Genomic DNA, 14,341 nt, shown 5'->3' with positions numbered 1-14,341 from the left:
GTGTGTGTGTTGGTCACTCAGTCATGTCTGACTCTTTGCAATCCTATGGACTGTATGTAGCCCTCCAGGCTTCTCTGTCCATGGACTTCTCCAGGCAAGAATACTGGAATGAGTTGCCATTTCGTTCTCCATTATGTCACATATGTGTAATGCATTATATGTATGTATATGCATGAAGTGAAAGTTACTCAGTTGGGTCTGACTCTTTGCAACCTCATGGACTGTAGCCTACCAGTCTCCTATGTCCATGGATTCTCCAGGCCAGAATACTGGAGTGGGAGGCCATTCCCTTCTCCAGGGGATCTTCCCAACTCAGGGATCGAACCCAGGTCTCCCACATTGCAGGCAGATTCTTTACCATCTGAGTCACCAGGGAAGCCCCCAATATATATATATGCATACACACACACATATATATGTGTATACCTACTATTTTTATAAGTGAGAAATCTGTATTCAGGTCAAGAAGCAACAGTTAGAACTGGACATGGAACAACAGACTGGTTCCAAATAGGAAAAGGAGTACGTCAAGGCTGTATATTGTCACCCTGCTTATTTAACTCATATGCAGAGTACATCATGAGAAATGCTGGGCTGGATGAAGCACAAGCTGGAATCAAGATTGCTGGGAGAAATATCAGTAATGCAGATATACAGATGACACCACCCTTATGGCAGAAAGCAAAGAACTGAAGAGGCTTTTGATGAAAGTTAAAGAGGAGAGTGAAGAAGTTGGCTTAAAACTCAACATTCAGAAAACGAAGATCATGGCATCTGGTCTCTTCATGCCATGGCAAATAGATGGGGAAACAATGGAAACAGTGAGAGACTTGATTTTTTGGGGCTCCAAAATCACTGCAGATGGTGACTGCAGCCATGAAATTAAAAGACGCTTACTCCTTGGAAGGAAAGTCATGACCAACCTAGACAGCATATTAAAAAGCAGAGACATTACTTTGCCAACAAATGTCAATCTAGTCAAAGCTATGATTTTTCCAGTAGTCATGTATGATTGTGAGAGTTGGACTGTGAAGAAAGCTGAGCGCCAAAGAATTGATGCTTTTGAACTGTGGTGTTGGAGAAGACTCTTGAGAGTCCCTTGGACTGCAAGGAGATAAAACCAGTCCATCCTAAAGAAAATCAGTCCTGAATATTCATTGGATGGCCTGATGCTAAAGCTGAAGCTCCAGTACTTTGGCCACCTGATGTGAAGAACTGACTCATTGGAAAAAACCTTGATGCTGGGAAAGATTGAAGGGGAGAGGAGAAGGGGATGACAGAAGATGAGATGGTTGGATGGCATCATCGACTCAATGGACATGAGTTTCAGTAAGCTCCAGGAGTTGGTGATGGACAGGGAATCCTGGCGTGCTGCAATCCATGGGGTCACAAAGAGGGGGACATGACTGAGTGGCTGAACGGAAAACATACATGGGTTTCTCTGGTGGCTCAGACGGTAAAGAATCTGCCTGCAGTGTGGGAGACCTGGATTCGATCCCTGAGTCGGGAGATTCATACAACTATATGTGTGCACAAAATTTTCTTTTCAGTAGAAGTGACATGAGATACTGAGTTGTGATACAAATGCCCTGCTCATTATTGGTGAGACATCATTGGATTGCCACATATGTACCTGTGGTTTTAAAAGATGAGAAGCAATCACTCCAATCTTGGAAGTAGTTCTATACTTCAGCACTGAAATGTAATATATAAATGGATATATATTATATATTTAATATTTTCCCATGACGTCATATAACACCAAGCCTAAAATAGCTTTCAGCTTATTGTGAAGATTTGTGTTATTAGAGTGCCAAATTCTTAGTAGGTACTAAATAAATTGGAAAAGACCCTGATGCTGGGAAAAAATGCAGGCATGAGGAGAAGGGGACGACAGAGGATGAGATGGTTGGATGGCATCACTGACTCAGTGGGCATGAGTTTGAGCAGACTCTGGGAGATGATGAGGGACAAGGAAGGCTGGCGTGCTGCAGTCCATTGGGTCGCAAGGAGTCAGACACAAGGTACCGATGGAACAACAATAACTAAATAAATACTAATCTATTAAAAAAAAAGTTCAAAATCTGAAGATCTTTCTGACATTCTGCTCCTGAAATACTATGATCAGGTACTTAGCAGTTAAAATAAGTAGTTCATTCATTCAAGCAAATAATTTAATAAATAATAGGCAGCTAGTTTTTTAAGTCTATACAAATATTTTTCAAAATAATTTATTCAAGCTAACTTTCAAACCTAGAGACTGATTATGTACAGCTTACGGATAGATATCGCACTCCTTACTCCTCCCTACCTTTTCACCCCAACTATTTTTTGTCCTTTCATTATTTATTTGCCCCTAGTACGTCAGTGATTTGGCAAAGTTATTTAAGAAATTTCTACCACTTGTTCTTACCTGAAAATAGGTTTAAAATTCATAATTTATAATTATGTATTCATAAACATAATAAAATATTCATAATACATAATACAAGCCTCATAATACTGTGAAGATAAAATAAATTAACATGTATAATGTGCTGATAACAGCAGTGAGCACATAGATATTGTTTAATAAACATTAGCTACTGTTATTAGCATGATTACAATAATAGAACTCTGTTAATACCACTTAGAAAAATAATGGAAGTAAAACTCAAATTGTTTCTGCTTTCAGTTGAAATATAAGAGGTAGGTAGGTAGAAATAGATAGTATATCGATAAACAGATAGTGTGTATATATATATATATACACATATATCTCCTCCTTTTTCCAGTACAGTGTGTGTGTGTGTGTGTGTGTGTGTGTGTGTGCATACACACATCTTGTACACACACACACACCATACTGAAAAAGGAGGAGGAAACAGAAAAAAACAAATTTTGGGGAAATCCTCTATGATTTGTTCCCAGGGTTAACATAGCCATAGGTACCAGTGGTTAAGATAAGAAGTCAATCCATCTAACACCAAAGTCAGCATTTATTTCACTACATCATGCCGTTTCCTCTAGGAAGAGATTGACTAAGAAAATCTTGCATTTAGGTGAATTTTATATATTCATGTTCCAAAGATAAGCCAGAATTTTTGGAATACTAATATCCAAAACAACAGTAATTTTTTTAGAGATATTGATAAAGGTATTTTTTCTCCCATTACCCAAATGCATATTCTGTAGACTACTTTTCTCATAAGTCTTTCATTAAGATAGCTAAACATGCCGATAGTGGTGACCTGGGGTTTAGGTTATCTCTGCAAATCAACTAGCACCGTAACCTAGTAACCCCATCTCTCATGAAGGCATCCAAAGCCAGTGAATCTTAAAGCCCCTTCTCTAAAGTAAACAAAATTAAAACCCTAGCTCCTTCCACTTTTCCTAAGAAGTAAAGAAGTACTACAGATTCTCATTATCTAGAAATATTGCCAGCATTTTTCCATTAAAAGCTAAGTGAAACAAAATGGTATTAAAAAAGAATTCGTAAGAGTTCACATTGTATTATCTGGTAGCTATGCTACTCTCCCTGCCCTTTCTGCTTTTTTTTTTTTTTTAATGAGTAGCATGTGCACAGTAATTTTCCTTGTCATGATTCTATGCCTCCTTCATGGTGCATTTTGCCAAAGAAACATCGGACATAAATGAACATTCTCAGGTATCCTAGCAACAGGATGTGATTAATAATACCTCTCAGAGCAGGGCAGATAAAATGCCTGCGAGTGAACACACACTTAGAATTGGCGCCTGAGAAATTGGTGTGCAGTAAGGGAAGCTTGATAAGATTCTATGACAGACTTTATTACACACCGATGGAAGCAGGTAGAAGAAAGAGCGTATTTTGGAGATTAGACTATGTCTGGTTGTAAAATTACAAGACGTGTCACAGATACATATATGTAATGCCTTATATGTATGTGTACATACTGACATACATTGCATATGTATGTGCATTTGTGTACATATATATACATGTATACCCACTATTTGTATATATGCATACACATAAATACCTATGTATGCATGCACAACATTTTCTTTTCATTAGAAGTGACATAAGATTCTGAGTTGTGATACAAATGCCCTGCTTGTTATTGATGAGTCATTACTGACTAGGCATTTATGTGCCTGTTGTTTGAAAAGACCAGAAACCATTACTTCAATTAAGGAACTACTTCTGTAATAAAGTACTGAAATGTGCTACAAGTGGGTATATACTTAATGTTACTCCCTAAAACCATATCAACCCCAAGTCTAAAACAGCTTTTAAAAATATCGACTCCGTTTATATAAATAAATCATCATGAGATGTGCCATTTTAATGTTCAGCTAAATACATTCTCTCATAAAAAAGTTAGACCCTTCAAATTCTATTTTTATGAAATTACCGTCCATTTTGGTTCCTCACAGGTGAAGTCTTATATCCAGCTTTAGAGAGAAGTAAGGTGTGCACCATACTTTAATGTTTTGTTCTTCAAGTAGAATCTCTGTACAATAAAGCACAATTAGGGCAAAATGCATGTTCATTATTCTGAAAGCCTCTGTTAATTTATCACCCACTTTTCTAATGTAATAGTTTTCTAGGTTGTCAGTTGTAATGTAGATACCCGGTAAAAGCTCTGTTCTTGGTTGTACTTGCACTCAATGTTAGCAGCACTAAAATTGATTTAGTGTTCTTTAGCATTTAAGGAGGGTTGGGATATTACACAACTCTATGTCCACTCAATCCCAAGCATCTGTGCTCCAGGCACTGTGAGGCATGAGGAGACAGAGAGAGGCACAGGATACACCTCTTATCCTAAAGGAAAACACAGTCAAGTTGGGAAATAAACACGCAACTGATTATCAACCAAACACTGACTGGAGTTAGTGCTGTAGCAAAGGAACAAATAAAAGGCTAAAGTGAAAGTTGCTCAGTCGTGTCCAACTCTTTGCAACCCGTGGACCATACAGTCCATGGGATTTTCCAGGCCCAATTACCGGAGTGGGTAGCCTTTCCCTTCTCCAGGGGATCTTCCCAACCAGGGATCGAACCAGGGTCTCCTGCATTGCAGGCTGTTTGTTTACCAACTGAGCTATGAGGGAAGCCAAAGGCTAAAGGAGCATAGAAAGAAGGGCGATTAATTCTGCAGGGAATGGGAAGTTGGGGGGAGTGACACAAAGCCAGAGACATCACAGAAGGGCCTTCATCTGAGCTAAGCTCTGAAGGATGAATAGAGTTCTGATGGGCAGGAAGGACATTATAGGATATTCCAGGAAGTAGAAACGTCACGCACAGGGAGTTGGAGGGGGGGGTCCAGTTCCTGGTATAATTGGTCAGTATTCTGTACGATGTTTCAGGGCTTGTAGCAGAAGGTAGGTCATGACCAAGTCTTCCAGGGTCATCAGTTTCATATGAGGGAATGTGTATTTTAACAGGGATCAGACCACAGGGATGGAAAAACCATCCATAAAACTGATGAAATCAGTTGGGAGCCTATAGAAAATAACCCCAGGAAGAATTATCAAGTTTATGAACCAGGTCAGTGGCAGTGAGAAAGGAGAGGTCAGCTCTGATAGGCCCTGTAGAGAGAACAGAATGGTCTGAGGGTGAGTGAATGGCAGGAGCTGATGAGTCTTAGGTTTTATGTCCGATTGCCTGAGCAGGATAACACTAAAGATAAGCAGTTTTGGAGGGGAATATAATGATTTGACTTAAGGACTTTTGTGAAGTAGAAAATGCAGATATAGATATTTCCAGTGGACCTAACACCTAGCTGGATTTTGGAGCTAAAGACATAGGTCTCGGCATCATCTCTTCCCAGTGATGGTGAACACTGAGAGATACAGTCACCCATACACAGCAAGATAAAGAGACTTAAAAAGAAACCTAGAGGGTTATCTACAGTTTTAAGTGGTGTAATCTCTGTGTCTCTTGATAAATATAAGATTGTCTTATTTATCCAGTGTTTATTGTTCTAACTTGAAGTTTAGTGTATATGTAACTAAGAACAGAAATCTGTTTCCTATACCAGAACTAATACCATAATAAAACTAATACATAACATTTATATAGAATGCCACAGTTTACAGAGCCCTTTCATATGACATAAGGGCAGAGAACTGTTTGACATCTCAGTGAAAAATTGTTATCAACAATGCCTTCCAGCCTTCCTTCTGAAAACTTGAATGCCAGTATTTTGTATGTATCCTCCATTTCCTGCTGGCTCTGCATATGAAATTAGTTCATCCTCACAACATTCCAGATAAGCAGGCTCTGATCTCTACCTTACAGATGAGAAAGGCAGGGAGACTGATCGATCTGCAAAAATTAACATCCTTTAATGCATATTCCCTATGGCTCAGTTGGTAAAGGGTCTGCCTGCAATGCAGGAGACCCAGGTTCAATTCCTGGGTCAGAAAGATCCCCTGGAAAAGGAAATGGCAACCCACTCCAATATTCTTGCCTGGAGAATTCCATGGAGAGGAGCCTGGTGGACTACAGTCCATGGGGTCACAAAGATTCAGACACAATGGAGTGACTAACACACACACATGCATATTCTATTAAATGATAAATTAACCCAAACTTTCATAATAAAATTATCCCATAGTATTAGTTGTGTATTACTGTATGACAATTTACCCAAAACTTAGCAGTTGAGAACAGCAGCAGACATTTTTCATGTCACAGTTTCTGTGGGGAACTCTGGAGTGGCTGATTGGGTGGTTCTGGGTCAGGGTCTCCCATGAAGTTACAGTCAAAGTTTCCTAAGCTGCAACCATGTGAAGGTTTGACTGGGGCTGGGCTGCAGAAGGGGCTGCTCATTAGCCTGGCAAGTTGATAAAGACTGCTGACAGGAGGCCTCACTTTCTCAGTGGCTGCTAACTGGAAGCCTCAGTTGCTCATTGGCCATTCCGGAGGCCTTACTTCTTCATTGGCTATTAGCTAGAGGCCTCAATTGCACATTGGCTGTTCTGGAGTTCTCGGTTCCTCATTGGCTATTGACAGGAGGTCTCAGTAATATTGACAGGAGGCCTCAGTTTTTTGCAGCATGGGTCTCTCCTTAGGAAGAGTGTCTTCTTAACATATTATCTGGTTTCTCTCCAAGGAAGTAATCTGAGAGAGAACAAAACAGAAGCCATAATGTTTTTTGAGGCCCAGCCTTGGAAATCACATTATTTATACAAAATCCTATTGGTTATACAAGTCAATCTGATTCAGTGTGGGAGCAGACAACACAGGGATTCCAATGCCTGAAGAAGATCATAGGGATCACCTTCGAGACTGTCTACCATAACCCATTATTTACCTTCAGTACATTCATTGTGCGCTGTCAGGATTTATGACTCATACAAGTTAAAGACTCTCCAAAGAGAATGGTTTTTAATGTCTTTTTTAAAATTATTTTTTTTAATAATTCAGGACTTGAATAACATTTTGTAAAAATTCATGAAAATGTTTGAGGCCCCTAGTATACAAAAATTCATGATCAAAAGTACATAGTGGCTTGCCCAATAAAAATCTTGAATGAGGAGATACCCCATCATACTTGGTAATGAATGAAACCTTTAAATGTGCTATTCATGCCATTTATCTATTTGAATCATTGAAACAAATTGCATCAAACAAGTCTTCTGAAAATCACTCAAATGAGTAGAACATGAAATTAATCAGGATGCCAGTTAAATAAATTCTCCCCTTTGGACAGCTACACAAGGGAAGGCTTATATGTTTTCCACCTTATAATTTAAAGTGGGAAGTTTACATGCAGCTTCCATAACTTCTCAGTAACCAGCTCCATCTGTGAAAAGTTAATAACTAACAAGAAAGTGATGGCTAGAAGGGTAGCCTTTACTTACCCATCATAGAATCAAGGCTCTCACCTCAACAGGGGCGTTTACACACACCATTGCCCTGGTGCCAACCTTCTGATCTAAGCTCATATACATGCTAAGGTATCCCAGAAACCTGACTTAACTCCTGCTCAAACTATCGCCCCATCTCACTCATGTTTGGCAGGTATCATGGACAAGTCATTTCCTCCTCGGCCTCATCTTCCTCATCACCCAGTACTCTGTAGACCTTCAAGGCCTCTCGTGTTCCCCACCCTCTCTGCTAAAACTTCTCTCTCACAGTCTAGCAACAACCTCATGAACTCAGCCGCTTCGGATGCTGTTGGTAGCCCCACTCCATACTTCCTAAAACTTTATTTGTGGTACCTGACTCTGTTCGGTTGGTCTCGTGGAGCTCTGCTTCCTCTGTCTTCTCCTCATCCTCCATCACAAAACACAAATCGTGTTTTTTGCTTTCTTGGTCCCTGTCTTCAGTCTGGGACCTTTCCCTGTTCTATCTGCCTATATGTTTCTATTTCCCCTTTCAGCTCCAGCCACCTTCTTAAGATGGCCATTTTCTACATCTGTAATTTCAATTCCAATCACCCTCCCAAGCTCCAAGTCCCTGTAGCACTTCAAACTCATTAAGCCTAAAACTGAACTCATCATTCCCATGTCCCCATCATGTTTACCATTTCCCTGAATTGCATCACCACACCCAGAGACACCTAGATAGCCATTCATTTTGACCTTTCCTTTTCCCTTGCACTTACAGTTTGTAAACCCCTGGGCCCTGTGAGCTCTGCCTTCCTGATGTCTCCTCTCTGCACCCATCACTTCCCTCCTCTTTGCTCCCACTGACATACTCAACCTCTTGCCCAACTTCTCAGATAGCCCTCCTCCTATGCAAAACTCTGTTCATTTGAGTTCTTAAGGCAAGTCCTAAAGGTGACCCTTCTTGCTCAAGTAGCCCTGTCCTACAAACCCATAGGTCTTCCCAGGTGGCGCTTGTGGTAAAGGACTTGCCTGTCAATGGGATTTCAGACAGTAAAGAGTCCGCCTGCAATACAGGAGACCCTGTTTTGATCCCTGGGTCAGGAAGATCCCCTGGAGAAGGAAATGGCAACCTACTCTAGTATTCTAGAAAATATCATGGGAAAAATCTAGAAAATATCTAGAAAATATCATGGGAAAAATCCCATGGACGGAGGAACCTGGTGGGCTACAGTCCATAGGGTCACAAAGAGTCAGACACGACTGAGCAACTTCACTTTCACTTTGCCAGTGTAGGAGATGTAAGAAACGCATGTTCAGTGCCTGGGTTGGGAAGGCCCCCTGGAGGAAGGCATGGCAACCCATTCCAGTATTCTTGCCTGGAGAATCCCAGGGACAGAGGAACCCAGCTGACTACAGTGCATAAGGTCAGAGTCAAACACAACTGAAGTGATGTAGCATGTATGTATGCATGCACAGAATCTATACTATTTCTTTGGTCAAGAATTAATCCTTTCCTTATTTAAAATTCCCTAAATTACATATGTCTTCAAGGTTCAAATCAAATACTCCATATTTGATTTTTAAGTTAAGTTTTCTCCATAACTTCATGGGCACCCCTTTATTTCTTAAAACTAATCATTTCACCCTCTAATATTTTAAACATTTATACCATGGACAGAGAAGCCTGGTGGGCTACAGTCCACAGCATTGCAGAGAGTCAGACATGACTGAGCACACACGCACACACGCACATGCCCTTTGAGGGTGCATCTTGTTTCATGTCGTATTTTCTGTCCTTTATCTTCCCAAGTAGGTCATAAGAGTGCACGGTCTTATCTTAGTTACATGTTTACCCCCACATGGAACATGGGGATTTGTCCTATGGGTGGGGTTTGCACTCTTAATTTTACTGTTGAGTAAATGGCTCTAACAAGATTTTTTTAAACCCAGCAGCATATTTAATGCATATTCATTAATTTTTGACTTTTGTAAATTGATTTGAAAATATTGTTCAGCCCTTTCCTCTGTGCCCAGTCATCTCGGGAAAAATGTTGAACATGGCTGAACTGTGTCTGGAAATTTCGATAAACTGGGCTTCTGTCTTAGTTACATCATTTTCTCACGGCTGCATATTGCAACTGATCCACCACTTTTTATTGCAGGGAGAGTAGAGAAGAGAAGAGAACAAAGAGTGACTTCAGGTAAGATGCTGACTAATTGGCCTCAGCTTTATGTCATGTTTTTACTTCCACCTTGAAAAAAAACACAACCGATTTGCATTATAGTATTCAAAAACTCACCTTAAAAATGCAGTAGTTTATAAATCTAGACTTGATTGACTTTGAATTAATGAAAATAAATGAACACATTTTGCTTTTTCACTTTCACATAAGTCATGTCCTTTTCATCCCACCTTTCTATTCAGATGAAAATGAGATGGCATGTTATTCAATTTTTCCATGATTACCTATTTAAAAAGTAAGTGTTGCAACCACCAACTTCAAAATGTGAAGGTTGTAGTTGTTGACAACTGTTTCTTTTCCCTAAATATCTGTGAACCTTAATTATTTTTCTTGAAGTCATTTATGTAGTTGATGTTTTTCAGGGTGGTGTCAATTACTTAAGCAAGAAGAGTCTTTACATTTTGGAGGAATTTTAAGATTTCTCCACTTCTAAATCCTAATATATATGCAGAAGTGAATGGTGCTTTGGCACAGTGCCATTGCACACAGTAGGGGCCAATATTTGCTATCTGATACAGAAATACATTTTGACATTTCCATATTTTCATCACTAGGCTTTTGGCTTAAAGTCATGTATGGTAAGATAAAGTTTCATTTGCCAAGTAAATATTTGCATAAGGGCAATTTTCCAGTTCCCAGTGCCCTAAAATTGTCAGTATTCACAGAGAATTCTAATTTGGCATATGTACCCATGCCCACCACCCATCCTAAGATTTTTTAACCGTTATTTTATTTTTTTAACTGAGTGTTTTTTATTTTTATTATTTGTTTTTTGGCCACATCTTGCCACATGTGGGATCTTAGTTCCTTGACCAGAAATCGACCCCTTGCACGCTTCAGTGGAAGCATGGAGTCCTAAGCACTGGACCACCAGGGAATTCCCACCTCCCTTGCTAAATTTTCACCAACATGTTACTCCCAAATACTGTCTTCTTTCAACTTCCTTTTTTTTTTTTTTTTCTGATCTGGTAATGATGTGTTAATGTTTGCAAACAATGCAGTCAACAGAAAGCCAAAATTTGTGTTAATCCAAAACCAAAAATTGTTAAAGTAGTCTAAGCCCCTGTCTCTTTTCTCCTTCCCATTGTTAGGATTCATCTCAGACACGATTTCCCTTTTAAATGTTATTGTTTGCCTTCTCCCTGTGGCTCTTTTAAAACCTTATCATAAATGCCAAAAAAAAAAAAAAAAAAAAGTGAAGTCAAGAAAGTGTCTGGTGTCCTCACAGATGTGATCACCTCCATTATTGCTCCTTGGGGGAAAATTGTTTATACTGGTTCTGAACCGCTATTGCTATGATCCTGTAGGTATGGGCGTAAAGAAACTTTATTGTTGAGATGAAAGCTAAACTGGGCAAAGTGTTAAACCAAATGCCTCTTTAAGTCCCCTCCATGCTTGTGGATTCTAATATGCTGCGTGACCAAGGTGACAGAAGGGACTAGCAACAGAGACAAGAGAAGAACTCAGATTTCTTCATTCCTTATTCTTCCCAGAGTCCCACCCTCCTAAGCTTTCTTTTCAAATCAAAGTGCAATCATTTCAACAAAGTGTTAGGTTTCTTGCTTAGTAAAATATTTTTCAACAATTAGACAGTCTTTTTAAGGCAAACACTGATCACCAGGGTTCTGAGAAAGCTCCCTTCATTAACGGAGCTAACTTGCCTCAACTGATCTGCAGCTTGTCAGTATGTTCTATTTCTTTGAGAAAACGGAAGAAACTTTCTATGAGAAAGTGAAGTCAAGGATAACTGACACACAGAGCTCAAATTATTGGGGAAAATTTTTTGGCTCCTCATCGTTTCAAAGAACACAAATCCTGCCCTCAGGAAATCTGCATTCGTAAAGACAGTCTGAGTTTTCAAAACTGAGACATAACCATTGCCAGTGTGGCCATAAGTATAACCATGTTCAGTTTGTGGTTCTTGTCTGAATGTCTGCATCTTTGTAAAGCATGTGCCTGAGATACCAATAACATCATAGGCACCCCTGCTTCTTACTTCCTGCCTGGATTTCTTTGTATTCATTATCTTTCATTCTGCTCAGATTCTGTGTCCTGCCTGCTGAATTAGACAATACACCCTTTTGCTTGGGGCTTCCCTGGTGGCTCAGATGGTAAAGAATCTGCCTGCAATGTGGGAGACTTGGGTTCAATCCCTGGGTTGGGAAGATCCCCTGGAGGGGATCCTTGGCAACCCACTCCAGTATTCTTGTCTGGAGAATTCCATGGACGGAGGAGCCTGGTGGGCTATAGTCCATGGGATCACAAAGAGTTGGACATGACTGAGCAGCTAAGCACAACCCAGCAGCCTTTTGCTTATAGTGGGTCCATCTCCCAGCTGTGGGAGAAAGAATTTAGAAGAATAAATATGGTAGAGAAAAATAGGGAGTTCCAGGACCCTCAGTTTTTGAGTGACTGGTAATGGTAGTGGTTAAGTCACTAAGTTGTCTGACTCTTCAACCCCTTGGACTGTAGCTCACCAGACTCCTCTATTGGTGGGGTTTCCAAGGCAAGAAAGAAAGAAAGTCAAAGTGAAGTCGCTCAATCGTGTCCTACTCTTTGTGACCCCATGGACTGTAGCCCACCAGGCTCCTCCGTCCATGGGATTCTGCAGGCAAGAATACTGGAGTGGGTTGCCATTTCCTCCTCCAGGGGATCTTCCTGACCCAGGGATCCAGTCTGTGTCACATGCATTGAGGGTGGTCTCCTGCACCGCAGCTGGATTCTTCACCACTAAGCCACCAGGGAAGCCCTACTGAGTGAGTAGGGTTGGTTAATTCTTTGTTTAAGAATTTGCTTTAAGAATCTTGCACTAAGATGAAAGTTACAGAGGTGTGTTTTTACTCAAAAAAAGAAATAACTTCCTAACAAGGAAACTTCTCCAGGACTGGGAAGAATAAACTTATGTGAGTAACACTTTACAGAAGTTGGGCCATCACCTGCAAGGGATTTTTTTTTTATAGTAGTTTTTTAAAAATTTTATTACTGGAGTATAATTACTTTATGATGCAGTATTAATTTCTGTTGTATGCAAGAGATGTTGATAAGAAATTCCTGAAAAGTTGGTTGGATCAGTCCTAAGGTTCTCAATTTTGTGTCTGATTCTACTTACCGTCAGTTCTTTATTAAAATAGCTCTACAATCTGCATATGGATCAACACTAAAAAAATTCTTAAATGGCTCGTATTTCATTATGTAACTGAATGAATCATGTTCCAAAGTTTGTTAGTTTAGACTGAGTTGTTTAGTAAAGACAGTGAAATAAAATTATTCTATAGTCCATTTAGCTTCTTGTGGGAGAAACTTGTTTGTATCCTGATTGCAACCCTGGCTGTAGTTTCAAGTATGATGCTCTTTTTGATAAGCCAGGAATGAGTCACAAGAGAGTATGGATAACCTGATACCATTTTTCAAAAGCTATGGTAAGCTTAGCCATTTTCAAAAGATAATTCAAAGCATATGCATCTTGACATTGAATTTGGAAACCCATGTCAAATTCATAAAATGTGGCCAGCAACATCAAAGCTAAATTTGGCAGTTTGGGTTGGTAAAGAATATTAAAAATATATGGAGGTGAAATGGTAAATAGAAAAATGCCAGGAGGCAAGTTCCCAGCATCAACAATTATCTATTTGTCCTGACCAAAAAAATAGGAAAAAATAACCAGCTATATTCCATAGATTTCTACATAAAAACTCTATGGAGTGTGAAGTTACTTTTCTCTTAGGAGAAAAAAAAAAATCCCTTTTGAGGTTAGGAATTCTTGTTGTTTAGAAGACAACAACAAAAACACAAGGAAGAATTCTTGCAGAGAAAAATGCTTCATAAATTATTATTTAGAAAAAGAGGTATTACAAGGCTTACTAAGCTAGACTATCAAGAGACACCATCTGTTAAACAGATATTATTCCAGTTTTTCCAAAAAGGAGAACACTTTCAAATTCAGCTAAGTATGAAGTAAAGAATAGTCCTAATGGACCAGAGAATGGAGTTATCAGTAGGGATGATAATGAATGTTTCAAAATGACTTTGCATTCTTTTCATTTAAGATGGTGGTGTTCTTAAGTTGCTGAGTTGTGTCTGATTCTTTGTGACCTCGTGGACTGTAGTCACCAGGCTTCTCTGTCTATGAAATTTCCCAGGCAAGAATACTTGAGAGGGTGCCATTTCCTTCTCCAGTGTGTCTTCTCAACCCAAGGATCAAACCCATGTCTCCTACATTGGCAGCTCGATTCTTTACCATACAGCCTTGACATAATCCTTTTCCGATTTGGAACCAGTCTGTTGTTCCATATCCAGTT

At 39.6% G+C, this 14,341-nt stretch overlaps 1 protein-coding gene across 1 annotated transcript in view; it reads left to right on the top strand.

The window, feature by feature from the left end:
* Nucleotides 1–14,341, top strand: part of CHST9 (carbohydrate sulfotransferase 9) — a 291,401-nt gene that overhangs the window by 126,714 nt on the left and 150,346 nt on the right. Inside the window, exon 3 of the mRNA XM_006068136.4 lies at nucleotides 9,963–10,001. Within this exon, the coding sequence (XP_006068198.1) occupies nucleotides 9,963–10,001 (39 nt within the window). The remainder of the gene's footprint in view (nucleotides 1–9,962; nucleotides 10,002–14,341) is intronic.

Source organism: Bubalus bubalis, chromosome 22, assembly GCF_019923935.1.
Source record: "Bubalus bubalis isolate 160015118507 breed Murrah chromosome 22, NDDB_SH_1, whole genome shotgun sequence".
Lineage (NCBI taxonomy): Eukaryota > Metazoa > Chordata > Mammalia > Artiodactyla > Bovidae > Bubalus > Bubalus bubalis.
This window is presented reverse-complemented; position numbering and strand designations above follow the sequence as displayed.